The sequence below is a fragment of the Manis javanica genome, chromosome 10 (assembly GCF_040802235.1).
Source record: "Manis javanica isolate MJ-LG chromosome 10, MJ_LKY, whole genome shotgun sequence".
In the NCBI taxonomy this organism is placed as follows: domain Eukaryota; kingdom Metazoa; phylum Chordata; class Mammalia; order Pholidota; family Manidae; genus Manis; species Manis javanica.
Genome location: NC_133165.1, coordinates 109,750,580 through 109,765,250, shown reverse-complemented (window position 1 = coordinate 109,765,250; position 14,671 = coordinate 109,750,580). Strand labels below are relative to the sequence as shown.

Below are 14,671 nucleotides of genomic sequence, written 5' to 3'. Positions count from 1 at the left end.
GGTCCGCCAGCCCCACAGCCTGGGCATCTGACAGCCTTTACCCTGCACCCGCAGGCCCACCTGCCTCACCTGCACCTCTCAGCTGAAAGCACAAGCACAGAGCTGAGCAAACAGGAGGAAAAGAGAAGAGAGGGGAAGAGGCAGAGGGAGGGGGAGAGAGAGGCCCCCTCTGTCCAGTGTGGCTTCTCTGCAGACCCAGAGCGCCCACTGCCCCCCCACCCCCATCCAGGCACAGCTGGGCTGAGGAGAGGCAAGGAGGAGGCGGGGAGTCGGAGACAGGAGCTGTGCGACCCCACACCCGGCTTCCTACCCTGGTCCTCTCCCTCCACAGCCACCCCTCCCTGCCCCTGGGGGGTCTCAGTCCCTAATCATGGACGCCACAAGGAGCAAGGAGGTCCTTCCCTCCAAGAGGAGGAACTAAGGGGTGGAAGGATGAATGGGGACCCACCGGGATAGAGAGATGCCAGGCAGGCGGGCAGCGGGCGGGCAGAAGCGAGTGTCGGAGACTGCTGCGGGCAAGCGGACACAACCGACTGGATGCTCGTCCCTCCGTCCGTCCCTCTGTCCATCCAGGGCGGCTCCTCTCTGGGCGGTTCTGAGGCCGGGCGGGCGCTGTTAAAAAGCTTTTTATGTGTGTGTGTGTTAATCACATGATTGCCGTTCACCTGTATTTCGAACAAAGACAGCTCACTGTTTCAAGGCCCTGAACAAGAGTCTGGGCACAGGGAAGAGAAGGGAGGCGGGGGGAGGAGGGTTGGCAGCGCCGGGGGTGGCGTCGAGGAAAACTGGGGGGAGATTGTCCAAGGCCAGCAAGCAAGAGAAAGAGAAAACCCTTATCAAACTCCTAATTCACTGGGCTCTGAGGCCCCAGACACACTGGCCCGATTGTCTGGCTGGTCGTGTGTGCGAGCATGTGTGTGTGTGTGTTCCAGTGTCCGCTGCCCCCACCCCCAACATGCCTTTGCCTCGTGTGACTACCTTATTGTGTCCCATTGCCCACCCCCTGCACCTCGTTGGCCTTCCCCAAGCATGAGGCCGTGCCTAGACCCCTTTCCAGGCCCACTCCAGAAAGGGCTCCCCTGGGGTGGGGCTTCAGCCTTGCTCAGCTGCTGAGGAGTTCAGAACCACTCGTGGTCCCCAACATGGCCTGGGCTCTCTGCCCCTCCGTGCACACCCACCCACTGGGATGCGCCTTGACACTCGCCTGCCCGCTGAGAAGAGAGGGGCTTTGACCTTTGAAAGAGACACCTAGAAAAAAGAAGAGAAAAAGGAGCCTTGGATGACAGGCAGGAAAGGAAAAGGAGGGGAGTCAGGCCTTCGGGGAGGGGGTTGAGGGGACGCATGGACAGAGGGGAGGAAGAGGGAGGCAGGGCAACTCCCCCCTTTCTCAGGGTAGGGGAGTGGGGGATTTCATGGTAACAGGGACCGGAACTCTCCCCACCAAGAGGGCATTAGCCCAGTGTGGAGGGAGCGGGGCCCCAGAAGTTTTTCAGGCCTACTTACAGAGGATCCCCTGCACAGCCCCACACCAGCCTCCTGGAAACTTGATCCTTACCTGGCCCCCTTACCTGGGACCAGCCCAGCCCTTCTGTGTGCTGGGGTCTGGTGAGAAGGCAGGCACCTCTGCTGAGCAAGGGCTGTCTGTCCAGCAGGCCCCTGGCTCACCAGGTGTGGACCCAAGATCTCTGTCTTGCTGTATAAGTTGAGCCAGGAAGGGGCAGCCTGGGTGGAAGTGGGAGGCAGGATAAGGCAGGCTGGGAAGCAGGGCCTGGCCAGTGGTGCCTGGCCACGGTGGGCACACTCAGTAAGATGTCTTAAGATAAGCAACACAGGCCAGACTCCCTTGCATGTGGATAGAACCTTCACCTGCCTCTTTTCATCCCTCCCCAATCTTTTGCCAACTGCCCATCTGCCACCTGAGGCAGAGTTTGGGGGTCCCAGTTGGGCCCAGTTTTTCTCCAAGCAACAGGTTCTGGCCTTGCCCACCTGTATCTCTTGGCTTTCCCCACCTGACCACCCCCACTCCTTCAACTTCCAGACTGAGCCCAGGCCCCAGGATGGGCCTGGGGTGACAGTGCAAGGAGCCAGGGTGGGGGTGTCTGGCAGAGGAGCCCTGAGAGTTGGGGATGAAGGAAAGCACTGGAGGCTCCACCTTCTGCCCTTCCCTCCCCCTCCCCCTCCCCCTCTCCCCCTCCCTCCTTCCCCAGCCCTCTGCAGCAGCTCAGCGCTCAGTCAGTCTCAGGCTGTCCGGCCAGGGTGGTTGGTGGGGAGCATTCAGGCTCCGTCCTGAGAAGGCTGTGGCCTGAGGTTCAGGGCCCCCCAGCCCCTCCCTCAGATCCCGCCAGCGTCACCCCCCAGCCCCGAGCTGGACCGCACACCTTGGGACACGGTTTTCCACTTCCTAAGGACGAGCCCCAGACTGGAGGAGCGGTCCGAGGAGGTGAGTGCGCAGCCCGCGCCTCCGCTCCTCCCTGCCTGGGCCCAGGCCTGGGACCCCGCAGCCGGGCGTGGGGTGGAGGGAGGCTGGCACCCGCATCTGTCCCGCAACCAGCTTCTCTAGACTCCATCGGGGCAGGCAGAAGGGAAGGGAAGGTGGGAGAAAAGGTGGGAAATTCCAGGAGCCTGGATTAGAGCAGAATAAAGAGTCCGTTTTTCTTCCTTTCCATCAACATAACTCCACCCAAAAGAAGGTTTTAAAAAAACCCAAACCCACCCACAGCAAGAGACGGTTGGGACCAGGTGGTGGGAAGACGTGGAGGCGGGAGCTAGGAGGCCTGGCCAGGGTCTGGCATGTGCCCGCGCCCCAGGGGCTACAGAGGGCTTCAGGGCAGCAGGGCGGGCGTCACCTCGGGGCTGTGCCTGCTTCCAATCCCGGGCCGCCGTCGGGGCTGCGCGCCCAGCCCGCAGCTCCATCGCGCCCTGCCTCCCATCCAGGTGGGTGTTGGACTCTTCGCAAGGACCCCGGCGGCGGTCCCCGGGGAGGTGGCCGAGGCGGCGGCTGCCGCGGGCGACATGGCCGAGGAGCAGGACCTATCCGAGGTGGAGCTGAGCCCCGTGGGCTCCGAGGAGCCCCGCTGCCTGTCCCCGGGGAGCGCGCCCTCGCTGGGGCCGGACGGCGGCGGCGGATCGGGCCTGCGAGCCAGCCCAGGGCCGGGCGAGCTTGGCAAGGTCAAGAAGGAGCAGCAGGACGGCGAGGCGGACGATGACAAGTTCCCCGTGTGCATCCGCGAGGCGGTCAGCCAGGTGCTGAGTGGCTACGACTGGACGCTGGTGCCCATGCCCGTGCGCGTCAACGGCGCCAGCAAGAGCAAACCGCACGTCAAACGGCCCATGAATGCCTTCATGGTGTGGGCGCAGGCGGCGCGCAGGAAGCTGGCAGACCAGTACCCGCACCTGCACAACGCCGAGCTCAGCAAGACGCTGGGCAAGCTCTGGAGGTGAGCGCCCCCGACCCGCCTCCAGGAAGCTCCCCGCGGGCCCTCACTCTGCGGGTGAACTCTGGCTTGATGGGCACTGCCCGGGCCCTTCTCCTGAGGGCAACCATCTCCTTGATGGGTTTGGAAGACCGGTGTGGGCACTGGGCCCGCCCTTCACCCACAAGTACTCTTTGGGGTTGCGCTGGCTCCGTACAGCGGCCTAGGCCAGTCTCTCCACCGGGGCAGCTGGCTAGATGACGCCCCCTCGTGGTTGGAATCTTGTCGGTGGCAGGCGGTAGGGCTTGGCCTTCCTGGGCAGTGAAGGCTCCTCACCAGAGGCCTTCACTCAGGCTTCCCGCAGGCACGCACACTCGAGGATGCCACTGCCACCAGTTCCAGTGCTCAGGGGGATGACCAGGAGATGCTTGGGAAAGAAATGAAGGTCTGGCTGGAGAGGCAGGGCAATTGAGGCAGCCAGCTGGAGAACTGGGGGGCAGTTCAAGGAAAATAGGGCATCCAAACAGGAGTCTGATATGGGATGGAAAACATGGAGGACAAATCGGCTACTGCGGGATCCTGTCCTATCCCAGCTGCCTTCACTGTGCCTTCCCTGCCCCCATCCTTCTGGGGGAGGAGGGTTCTTCATCCCCTGGGGAAGGCGACACACAGAAGGAAGCCTCCCCCTCCCACCCTATCACAGAACTGCCAGGCCTCTATCTACCTTCCTCTGCCACTTCGGCGCCATCTTCCTTTCCAGGGCCCCACCCAGCACTGAGTAACCTCCTACCCTTCCCGCCCCAGGGCTGGAGCTGAGGGCCCCACCCAGGAAGAAACCTTGGCTCCTGCCTACCCAGGGTCCCTCAGGACCCCAGGTTCCCTAGGACTAGCCCAAACCTCTGGGGAAAAATACCTCTCCAAGGAGGAGGCCTGCTAACCCTCATCTCAGGTTTGGAGCTCGGCCTGGCCCCCTTGGGGATATACTGAGCAGGGTAACCCCCTCCCCCAGGAGTCCTGGGCAGGTCAGAAAGAAAATGGACTCCAGAGGTACAAGCCCGCAAAGGTAGTTGATTCCCCACCAGACTGCCCAAGAGATAGGTCCAGACAGGCAAAGGGACATCAAAGGCCATGTAACAGCTGGTAGCAAGAACCAGGGCCAGAACCTAGGTCTCCTAACTCTTCGGCCGTGGTCCTCCCCAACATGGTGATGGCAGCGGGTCACCCCTTCACTCTAAGGTGTGGTCAGGAGGCTGTGCGGGTGGAGGCAGAGGAGAGGAGTGGAGCGCATCTGAGTTTCAGTAGGTCTGAGCTTTCAGTGGAGCCTGGCCCCTCATGCTGCTGCCCTCCCCCTGCTGGCCCAGCACAGTGGAGACTGGGGCTAGAAGGCCAAAGGCTGGGGCGGGTGGAAGGAGCAGGAGGGTCCCCAAGAGACAAAGAGAGATTCACTTCCAGCCCCCGGCCCTGTCTTTGGCCATGTGTTTACTGAAGGCTTGGGGCCCCTTCCCCTCCCTCTCAGCCTTCACAGTTTTGTTCATGTTGGGCAGGCCCCCGACTCAGTGGCCAACCTGCTGCGTGGACTCAGAGTAGGGGTCAAAGCTAGCTCACTCCTCTGCCCAAGGTCCACCCACAGCCAGGTAGGGCTCAGGCCAGGCCAAGACCCTTGGTGCAGTGGGACAGAGAGGAGCAAGGAAGAAACAGACAACCAGGAGGGGGACAGGCAGCCTGAGCAGGCCCTGGGGACCATGAGAGCACCAGCCCAATGAGAGCATCAAAACAAGGATGGACCCCCATCCCATTGCCAAGGATTTAAGATTGGACCCTCCACTGTCCCTGTCCCTAATCCTCCAGCCCAGAACCCCAGGCTTAGGCTCCCTCAGGAGGAATTGTTCTGGACCAGCACTCAAGCTGTGCACAGAGGCCCAGGGTGCCAACCTGGGCTGGGGCAATCAGGAAAGCAGGCACTACTTGTTCAGGACCTAACCCCAGGGGTAGGAGGATAGCAGAACAATGGCAAGGATCAAGGGCTAGGCCAACAGGTAGGGAGCCTGGATCCTGGGTGGGAGTCCCCAGAGGCGTTTGGATATGGGCTGGGCTGGCCAGTCTCTCCAGGGACGCCTCCTGAAACCCGCCCCCAGGCTCGTGACCCACAGGCCATCAAGGAGGATGGTTAGGTGTGCAGAGCTGGAAAACAAGGGCCCTAACCCTGAGAAGAGAAAGACATGCAGCCAGACTGTGAGGGGTGCTGGCTGTGGGTTCGAATCAGACACACGAGCTCCTAAGCGGCAGTGTGAGCTCTGGGAGTCACACTACCCTTCGGTGCCCTCCTGGAAAAGGGCTGTTGGATGCTGGTCACACGGTGCTGGTTGTGAGTTGACCTGCCCAGGAAGAAAAATTAGTACCAAGAGACTGGAAAGGGGGTGCACAGGCTAGAGCCTCTCCTGACCCATTCCCCTTCCCCAACAGGAGCAGCAGACAGAGCCCCACCTGGGGAACCCCCCAGTCGGGGTTTCCAATTTGGGTAGGGAACCAGCCTTCCTCTTCCTGCCCCTGTTCCAAATCCTGGTGATCTGGAGGGCAGAGGCGAAGGAAAGTACAACCGAGGACTAGGTTTGCAGTTAGAGCTGTGGGTGACATGGGGAGGTGGGCGGCAGCGCTGGGTGAGGGCTGCACTGCAGTCGAGATTAGGTTTGAGATGCTGGGGCAGTGTGGGTTAAGGGTTAGGAGAAAAGCTGAGGTCGGAGGTCTGGGTGAGGCTGGGCTTGGAGCTGCAGGTGGGGTTAGCCGTCTGCAGCCTGTGAGGGATGGGGCTGGGGTTAGGGCTGGGTGGCAATGTGCCCTGAGCTAGGTGTCTGTGGAGGTTAGGGTACTGCTGGGAACTAGCATGGAGGTGACAGAGGGATGCGATGTGGCATCTTCCCTCTCTGCTGACCTGTGGACCCACTCTGTGCCCCTTGCCATTTTTTTGCTGATCTATGCCTGGTGGCCAGCTGGACAGAGAGCACAAGGAAGGTTTGCAGTAGGAGAGGGAACTCAGTGTCCCCAGCCATCCCTCAGAGCTCTGTGCTGGGGCTGAGGCTGCTCTTTGCCCCCATGTGCAGTCCTCCCAACTCCCCTAGAGCCTGCCCCTGCTCCCTGGGGCCTGCTGTGGGGAGGAAGGCCTGCGTCATACTCCCTGACGCCCAAGGGCTGGTCTGGGGTCTCCACTTTATACTCTGCTAGGGGGATCCTTGGAGAAAACTGGGCTCGGTGGCTGAGGGGGTGCTGGGCTCCAGCAGCCAGCACCCAGAGGAAGGGGCAGCTGGGGGAAGCTAAGCTGCAGAGGAATGCTGCTGCCGGCTAGGAGGTGCCTGGTATGACCACCCCCTCCCATCCTGGTCAGGGAAGGCTTGGCCTTCTGCTGACTGGGGGAAGAGGGCACCCACTGGAGAAAAAGGCCCTTTGGGCAGAGGGGCAGACTCCCACAGAGTCCCTGACCTCAGCTTCTACGAGCCCCATCTGCAAACTACCCACTCCTGCCCTCCTCACCATAGGAGAGCCAAGCCTTGCACATCGCACCCCACCCTCCAGCCCTGGCCTGAAGCTGGAGTTGGGTGGGCAGGGGCACTGCCTTCAGGGCTTCCCTCCACTGACTGGTCTTGGACTCTGGTGAGGGTCTGTCTGCCCCTGTCCCAGAATCTGGGAAGACAGTCTAACTTCCTGTACCCTCTGTCACCCCTGGATGAGATCTCTCAGGAGGCAGTGACCCCAACACAGAGAATTTGCAATCACATCCTGCCCTCTTGGCCCCACCACACTGGAACTCATGAAATTGGTATTCCAGAGTTGAGGGGGCCCATGTTAAGCCCTCCTTCCTGTCCATCCACCCCCAAGAAGCATTAGAGCAGCACCTATCTTTCAAGAGACCCACCATCTACCCCCAGGCTTTATGCAAAGTGCTTCACATCAATATCTTGGCCATTCCACACCCAGTAAAGAAGGTATTATCATCCTTGTTTTATAGGTGAAGAACTAAGGCTCAGAGACGTGACTCGCCCACAGTCACACAGCTAGTAAGGAGCAGAGCCTGGGCTCTCCCCCCTCCCCATGCTGCTTGTTTCCAGTCCCAGGGAGCTCACCTGCTAACGAGGCAGCCAGCTCCACTTGGAGGCAGCTCTGATGATGAGTCTTTTCTTGAACTGAAGGAAACTCTAAGCCCCTCATAAGCTCGATTCCTACTCCTAACTCCATCCACAGGGGCTGTCAGGAGAGGCTGACCCCTCCTTCCACCTCAGTCCCCAAGAGCTTTGGGGGCAGCAACCATGGCCCTCTGAGTCTGTGGTTCCTTGGGCCTCACATCTTCCAGTCCATAAATCAATCTGGCAAGTCCTGACCCTGGGCCCTGTCAGGAGGGCTCCCTATCCTGGGGCCTTATTTCTTCCAGGACAGACTCACACTGGCCCCTCTGCTGTCTCCCCTGACCATCCCACCCCAGGCTGCTGAATGAGAGTGACAAGCGCCCCTTCATTGAGGAGGCCGAGCGGCTCCGGATGCAGCACAAGAAGGACCATCCTGACTACAAGTACCAGCCACGAAGGCGGAAGAACGGGAAGGCGGCCCAGGGGGAGTCGGAGTGCCCGGGTGGGGAGGCTGAGCCAGGTGGGGCTGCTGCCATCCAGGCCCACTACAAGAGCGCTCACCTGGACCACCGGCACCCAGGAGAGGGCTCCCCGATGTCCGACGGGAACCCCGAGCACCCCTCAGGTGAGTGCTGCACTGGGAGCTGCAGGGAGTTGTGGGGGAGGGAGCTGACGAGAAGCCTGGGTGGTGGGGAGAGGCAAAGGCTGGAAGGCATGAGACCCTGACACCCCACAACCGCCCTGGGCCCTGGGGAGGGCTTGCCAGGCTGTGCAGTCACCCCAGCTAGGGGGCAGGGGCCCAGAGCAAGCTCAATGGGGACTCAGGGGCCGGGGCAGGCAGTTGGCAAGAGGGCTCTGGCTGATGGAGGGGGCACTGCTGCTGAGTGAGAAGGCCAGCTGGTAGGCTGTGCAGGCCAGGGGGTGCGTCACAACAGGGAAAGCAGGGACAGGCCCACGCTGGGAAACGGGAGCCCGGCTGGAGGAGAGACCCATCCCAGTCTGATGGGGAAGACACTGCATGTGATGGTGAGCACACGCTAAGATGGGCCAGACATAGGGCACCTTTTTCCTTCCCATTAATAATAATACCAGCTAACATTAGTGAGCACAGGCACTGTGCTAACTGCCTTATGTGTATTAACTTATTCTTTTATTCTAAACCGTGATCTGGCAGCCACAATGCCTAGATTCAGACCTCAGCTGTGTGGCAAGTCACTCTTATTTGACAGATGAGAAAACAGAGTAACTTGCCACACCCTGAGGTCTGAGCCCAGGCAGTTTGAATGCGGGCCTCTGCTGGCCCCATGGCTGCTTGCTTGTGTCCATATAATGTACAGAATGCTGTGCATAGGGTCAGGCACACGGAAGTCGCTGTGAGCAGAGCTCTGCCTTCAGATAACATGCCCCAAGTCCTCCTTTGTGCCAGGCCTAGGAGCAGACACCATGGGTGCAAACAAGAGAGGTTGTGGTCCCCGGCCTCAGGAGCCCCAGCCTGGAGGGAGGAGTGGGGATGAAGACAAGTGAATTAAAAAGAAGCCTATGTGAGACTCTAGGGAGCAGTCATCTACCTGTCCATCCATCCAGTCAGCTTTCCAAAGATACCCAGCAACCCACCAGGCTCTGGTCAATGGAGGCTTCCAGAAGGAGGCCACATCTGAATTGCTTGGTATCATTTCTTTTACTGATATGGAAAGTGGTTTAAAGAAGATAGGGGTTTGCCCAGAGTCACACACTAAGTGACAGAGCCAGGATGCAAAGCCAGGCTGGTCTTTAAAGTCCAGAGCACATGGCCACTCCAGCACTTGGCACTGCCTCCAGTCTGAGGGAGATCTGCCCTCAAGGAGTTCCTGTTTCACAGACCATGGACATGTTCCCTCTCGGATGGGATCCCCAGTCCAGCCATCCCTGCCCCACCCCACCTGAAGCACACACACACACACCCAGAACACACACGCACACACACACACACACAAGCCCCTGGACCATGTACAGAACCACAACCTCAGAATATAACTGGGCATGGGCTTTTTCTCTGGGTGGCTTCCTCCTCCAGTCTCTGAGCGCTCTGCATATCCCCTCTTCACAGCATTTCTGATGCAGACCTCTACCCTGTGTAGGTCTCTTGCTCTCCCCCAAGGACCCATTTTATTCATGTCTGTATGCCCTGTGCCTGGCACTAAGCAGTGTCCCCTAAGTGTTTGTTGAATGAATGTATGAATGAGAAATGGACCGACAGAAGAACAAGGATGGCGCAGGTCAGCTATGTAAGTGTTCTCCTGAGCAAGCAGGGAAAACCAGCTGGAGGAGCAATAGGGTGGCACAGCCTAGGGAGTGATGGGAGCTGACAGCATGGCAGTGGGACTGGCCAGAGGGAGGGCTTCCTGGAGCAAGGGGCACTTGAACTGGCTTGGGAGGAAGGATGTGTTTGGAAGGACCACATTGCTGTTTGGGGGCCAGGTGGGAGGAGGCACGGGCAAGCCAGGAGAAGTGAGAAGCAAGAGTGATGAGGGCGGGTGAGGCCAGCCAGGAGAGCAGCAGCAGAGGCCAAGCGCGTGCCGCAGAGAAAGCAGGCAAGCTCAGATCAATGGGCCAGATCCCCATCAGGGTCAACAGCTAGGGAACAAGGAGAGCAGGGAGGGAAGCCAGCTTCAGCTGATGTGGGGAAGAATTTGACAACAGGAAAGGTTTTTCAAAGTAACGTAAGAGGTGGGTGAGAGAAAGAGTACCACTCTGGATAGGAGGCATCCCTAAAACTGGGGAATTTTGTAATAACTGGAGATCAACCCAAGGCCATTACATAAATAAATGCCAAGTGGGGCTCCCAAACATGTACTACTTACAAGGTCACACAGTGATCAGCCCTCAGTCTCCTCAGGCATCTCGTCTGAAGGTGAATCATCAGAATCCAGAAGCCTCTGACCTCATTTCCCACTTCTTTCTCTCTCCCTCCACTCAGGCCAGAGCCATGGCCCACCCACCCCTCCGACCACCCCAAAGACAGAGCTGCAGTCGGGCAAGGCAGACCCCAAGCGGGATGGGCGCTCCATGGGGGAGGGTGGGAAACCACACATCGACTTCGGCAACGTGGACATCGGTGAGATCAGCCATGAGGTAATGTCCAACATGGAGACCTTTGATGTGGCTGAGTTGGACCAGTACCTGCCGCCCAATGGGCACCCAGGCCACGTGGGCAGCTACTCAGCAGCTGGCTATGGGCTGGGCAGCGCCCTGGCTGTGGCCAGTGGACACTCGGCTTGGATCTCCAAGCCCCCAAGTGTGGCTCTGCCCACAGTCTCGCCACCTGGCGTGGATGCCAAAGCCCAGGTGAAGACAGAGACCGCGGGGCCCCAGGGGCCTCCGCACTATACCGACCAGCCATCCACCTCACAGATCGCCTACACTTCCCTCAGTCTGCCCCACTATGGCTCCGCCTTCCCCTCCATCTCCCGCCCCCAGTTTGACTACTCTGACCATCAGCCCTCAGGACCCTATTATGGCCATTCAGGCCAGGCCTCTGGCCTCTATTCAGCCTTCTCCTACATGGGGCCCTCACAGCGGCCCCTCTACACGGCCATCTCTGACCCCAGCCCCTCAGGGCCCCAGTCCCACAGTCCCACACACTGGGAGCAGCCAGTATATACAACCCTGTCCAGGCCTTAAAGGGGGTCCTGTCACCACCACCACCACCAGATCCCTCTGGGTAGCATGCCCCTTCCCCCAGCCCTTGTGCCCTGTTCCTTGCCCATCCTAGGCCTGGTGCTGGCTATGGAGGAGGCTGCAGAGGCTGACAGCTGAGGGTCAGCTTTCTGTCTGGCTCACTGCCTTTGATGACCCCACCCCATCCCATCCGGGCTCCAGCCCAGGCGAAGCCCCAGGCTGCTGGGCTGGGCAGAGGAGGAGGAGGTTGACTGATGCCCCTAGCTGAACGATGAGGGGCCGCACCTTCCCACCCCCAAGCCCCGGAACAACCCTCATCCCAGGGCGTGGGAAGGCATCTAGGGTCGGATGGTAACCGGAGGCCTTGCCGCTCCGTGTGTCCATGTGTGCTCTTGTGGAGCGTGAGAGTCTGACAGAACCTGTGCCCCCTGGGCCACGCACCTGAGAGCAAGGCCAACCAGAGCCCTGCGCCCCTGTCAGGAGCGGGCTCCATCTGCCCTCTGGGCTGAGGACAGCTTGGAACAGCCTCAGGGGCCATGGGGGTGGGTGGAGGCTCAGAGGGAGGTCTCCTCCGTCCTCTCAGTGCCCTGCCCCCTCCTGAACACAGGAAGGAATTGGCACAGAGGCCCCCAAACCCAATTCTGTGCCAATAACCTCATTCTTTGTCAAGAAAGAGGGCCCCCGTCCTATTCCACTACAACCTCCCGGACCTTGAGGCGCATCCCAGGAGGTGAGGGGCCTGGGGCTTCACAGCCTTTCTTGCAGGCTCCCCTCCAGCTCCCTCTTTCCTCGCCAGGCTCTGTGGTCTCTGCTCTGTCAGCCCCAAGTCCTTGGGCTTCCCAGAGTTACAGATGCTCAGACCCAAACCCTCAGCTCCAGGAGACGCAGGGCCCAGCACCAGGTTGCTGGCAGCAGGCTGAAGACACTAAACTCCTGACCTGTACATTCTGCCCTGGCCTTTGCCCTTTGCCTCCCAGTGGTATCTGAATAAAGTATGTAGCTCTGTCTGCCCCTATTTTCCTGTTCTGCAGACCCCACAATCCACATGTAACTCATTACCGCCTCCTCTTATTTATCTCAGTAGCTCCCTTGCCCCTGTCCCCTGTCCTAGGTATACTCCAGCCCCTATTAACTCTGCATTAAGCATTCCACATAATAAAATTAAAGGTTCCGGTTACCTGTTTGGTGGGCCTGACCTGGCCTGTCTCTTGGTCTCTTATCCCTATACCTGTATTCCTCACATGCTTTCTCTAAGTAGCTAGGGGTGGCACGCAAAGCATAGAAATCCAGAGGTCTCCTCACTCCCTAAGGAGGTAGGGCAATGTGGTGTGCTAGGACCACTGGGGGCCCAGTGGGGTCGGTGTGTGGTCAGGACTGAGGCCCCAGGTGGGAGCTCTTCCCTGCACCCCACGAGCTGTGCCCCACAGTGCAGGGGGTCCACTTGCAGGTTCAAGCTGGAACTCAGCAAGAGCGCCTTCCCAGCAGCCCCTCTGCATGCCCAGCAGAGAGGAGGCACTTACCAAGGCAGATAACGTAAAATACCCATCAAGGGACAGTATTTGAAAGAAAGGTGGGTCAAGCCTGATGTCCTGCTGTCAGCAGCCAGCAGGCCTGGTCCTTTAGGATATGTGGATGGGCCTTCTCCTCTGCACCCCTCCACCTGCCACCTCCCCTCAGACACACACACATATCAGCCACTCCAGGATCTAGCTGAGTCCTCACAGCAGTTGCTGTGTCTGAATGTAAACCCAGGATGGCAGACTTGCAATTTACTCCTCCCATGCTTACTCCCCAAGAGCTCCTTCCTCAGCGGAATTCCAACCTGTGCTCAGGGACCAGGAGCCACTCCACCTCAGGGGCAGGGAAAACTCTTCACCATTGGGCTCTACTGATGGACGGCTCTGAGAGTTGCAAGTCTTCCTTATACCCAGCTCAGAGTAACTAACTGCTACCAGGTTCTGGGTGCCCCCTGGCCAAAGGCCTTGTGAGGGCCTTATATCATTCAGGCCTGTGAGGGACGGGGTCCAACTCTTGTCCCGATTTAGAAGGGTGCTGCTACCAGACTCGGAAGCCAGCTCTGACTCCAAGGCTCGTGCTCCTAACCACCATCTCTTCCACAGGCCCATGGGTGCAGGCACTATTCCGCTTGTAATCTGCAGCCATGCCCCTTCCGCTGCTCCAGACCTGCACCCCGAGCCCATTATCCATCTCTTCTATCCATGGGGGTCAGCCCCTCACTTCGTGGTCAGGACCTGGGGGTACGGCACACCAGGAACTAACCCAGTCCCCCAGGGGGGCAAATGCCCATCTGGAAGCTGCATCATGTAGCGTCTCAGGCAACCTTCCCACAACTGCTGGCTCCCGTGAAGCGCAGTGGTGACTCCTGACCCCTCCCTGCCTTGTAGACAGTATCTGCTGTCCAGTCAGATCACTCCATACTGCATATAAGCTATTTTCTGGTGTTTTTTTTTCTATTTTGTTGTGCTGTAGATACTGATCTTTAACAGATTTCATATTGATGGATTTGACCATTTCCCCACCTATATTAAATCTTTGAAAATTCTGAATCTAACTTTTTAGCTCTCCTTCTGAGCTTTATGTACCTGCAAACTTGAATAATCTCATCCAAGTCACTAATAAAAAAGATTGAGATCAAGAGGGACCGGCCCTATGTACCCCACTAAATAATTCTATTACCTATACTCTGAGGGAAAAACTGTCCAATCAATTCTGAATTTAGCTAACCACATCACCACAAAATACACACTCCTCCATCATAGCCATACACAGAGACTACCTGATGCCTTGCTAAAATCAAGGTTCTCTGTATCTAGCATTCCTCCAAACTTCCAGACGTGTAACCACTGAAAAAAGCGAATTTGGTTCATCTGGTGATAGTCTTAGAAACCCTGTGCTAACTCCTGGGTCTCCTCTTTATTATCTAAGTGTTTTCAAATATGCAATAACTTACTATAGAATTTTGTTAGGAGTCAATCAACTAACTGTATGTGCTCATCATTTTCACAACTCGCCCTGTCCCCGCTATTGAAAAGCAGGGCACAAGTGCATTTCCAGTCTGTTCCCAGCTCCCGCTCTCAGTGGGGCTGTGGACATGGAGCCAGCAGGGCAGAGGGGAGGGGCTACACCAGGAAGATGAAACTGCCACCTCCACTATCTCTTGAGATCAACTCTGAGAATCACTGGGAATACGTGAGGTGGGGAGTGGCCCCAATGAGGACAAATGACCCTGAGAAGTCTGAAGACCTGGCCTGTGCTCATCCCTTAGACCTCAGGTTCCGGATGTGCTCAGGCCTCAGTGAGGAAGTAGCTCCACGTGTCAAGAGAGAAGGGGCCAGGTGTTTCTGGAGAGGGTTCAAGAGACTATGCCCAGGTGTGGCCAGCTGAGTAGCAAGGGACTGACTCCCCAAAAGAACAGAATGGGAAGGGATGGGGGGGAGGCAAAACACCCTTCTCCATCTTCCCTAC

At 58.5% G+C, this 14,671-nt stretch overlaps 2 protein-coding genes across 4 annotated transcripts in view; one reads left to right on the top strand and one right to left on the bottom strand.

Moving 5' to 3' along the window:
- The window catches only part of PICK1 (protein interacting with PRKCA 1), a 75,579-nt gene extending 74,936 nt beyond the window's left edge, over window positions 1–643 (bottom strand). Inside the window, exon 1 of one of the 2 annotated variants that reach the window (XM_037006993.2) lies at window positions 449–643. The gene's annotated coding sequence lies outside the window, so the exon portion shown is untranslated. The remainder of the gene's footprint in view (window positions 1–448) is intronic. The other variant, XM_073213866.1, reaches the window with a different exon arrangement.
- Window positions 644–2,218: 1,575 nt separating this feature from the next.
- Window positions 2,219–12,192, top strand: SOX10 (SRY-box transcription factor 10). Of its 2 annotated transcripts, XM_073213868.1 has the most exons (5): window positions 2,219–2,440; window positions 2,935–3,437; window positions 7,885–8,153; window positions 10,485–10,639; window positions 11,982–12,192. In XM_073213868.1, the coding sequence occupies exons 2-5, from the start codon at window positions 3,013–3,015 to the stop codon at window positions 12,120–12,122; spliced, it is 990 nt and encodes a 329-aa protein (XP_073069969.1). In that variant the 5' UTR covers window positions 2,219–2,440; window positions 2,935–3,012; the 3' UTR covers window positions 12,123–12,192. The 2 variants fall into 2 exon arrangements, with proteins under 2 accessions (XP_073069969.1, XP_036862891.1); XM_037006996.2 differs by having other exon boundaries at window positions 2,220–2,440; window positions 10,485–12,192.
- Window positions 12,193–14,671: the final 2,479 nt, after the last annotated feature.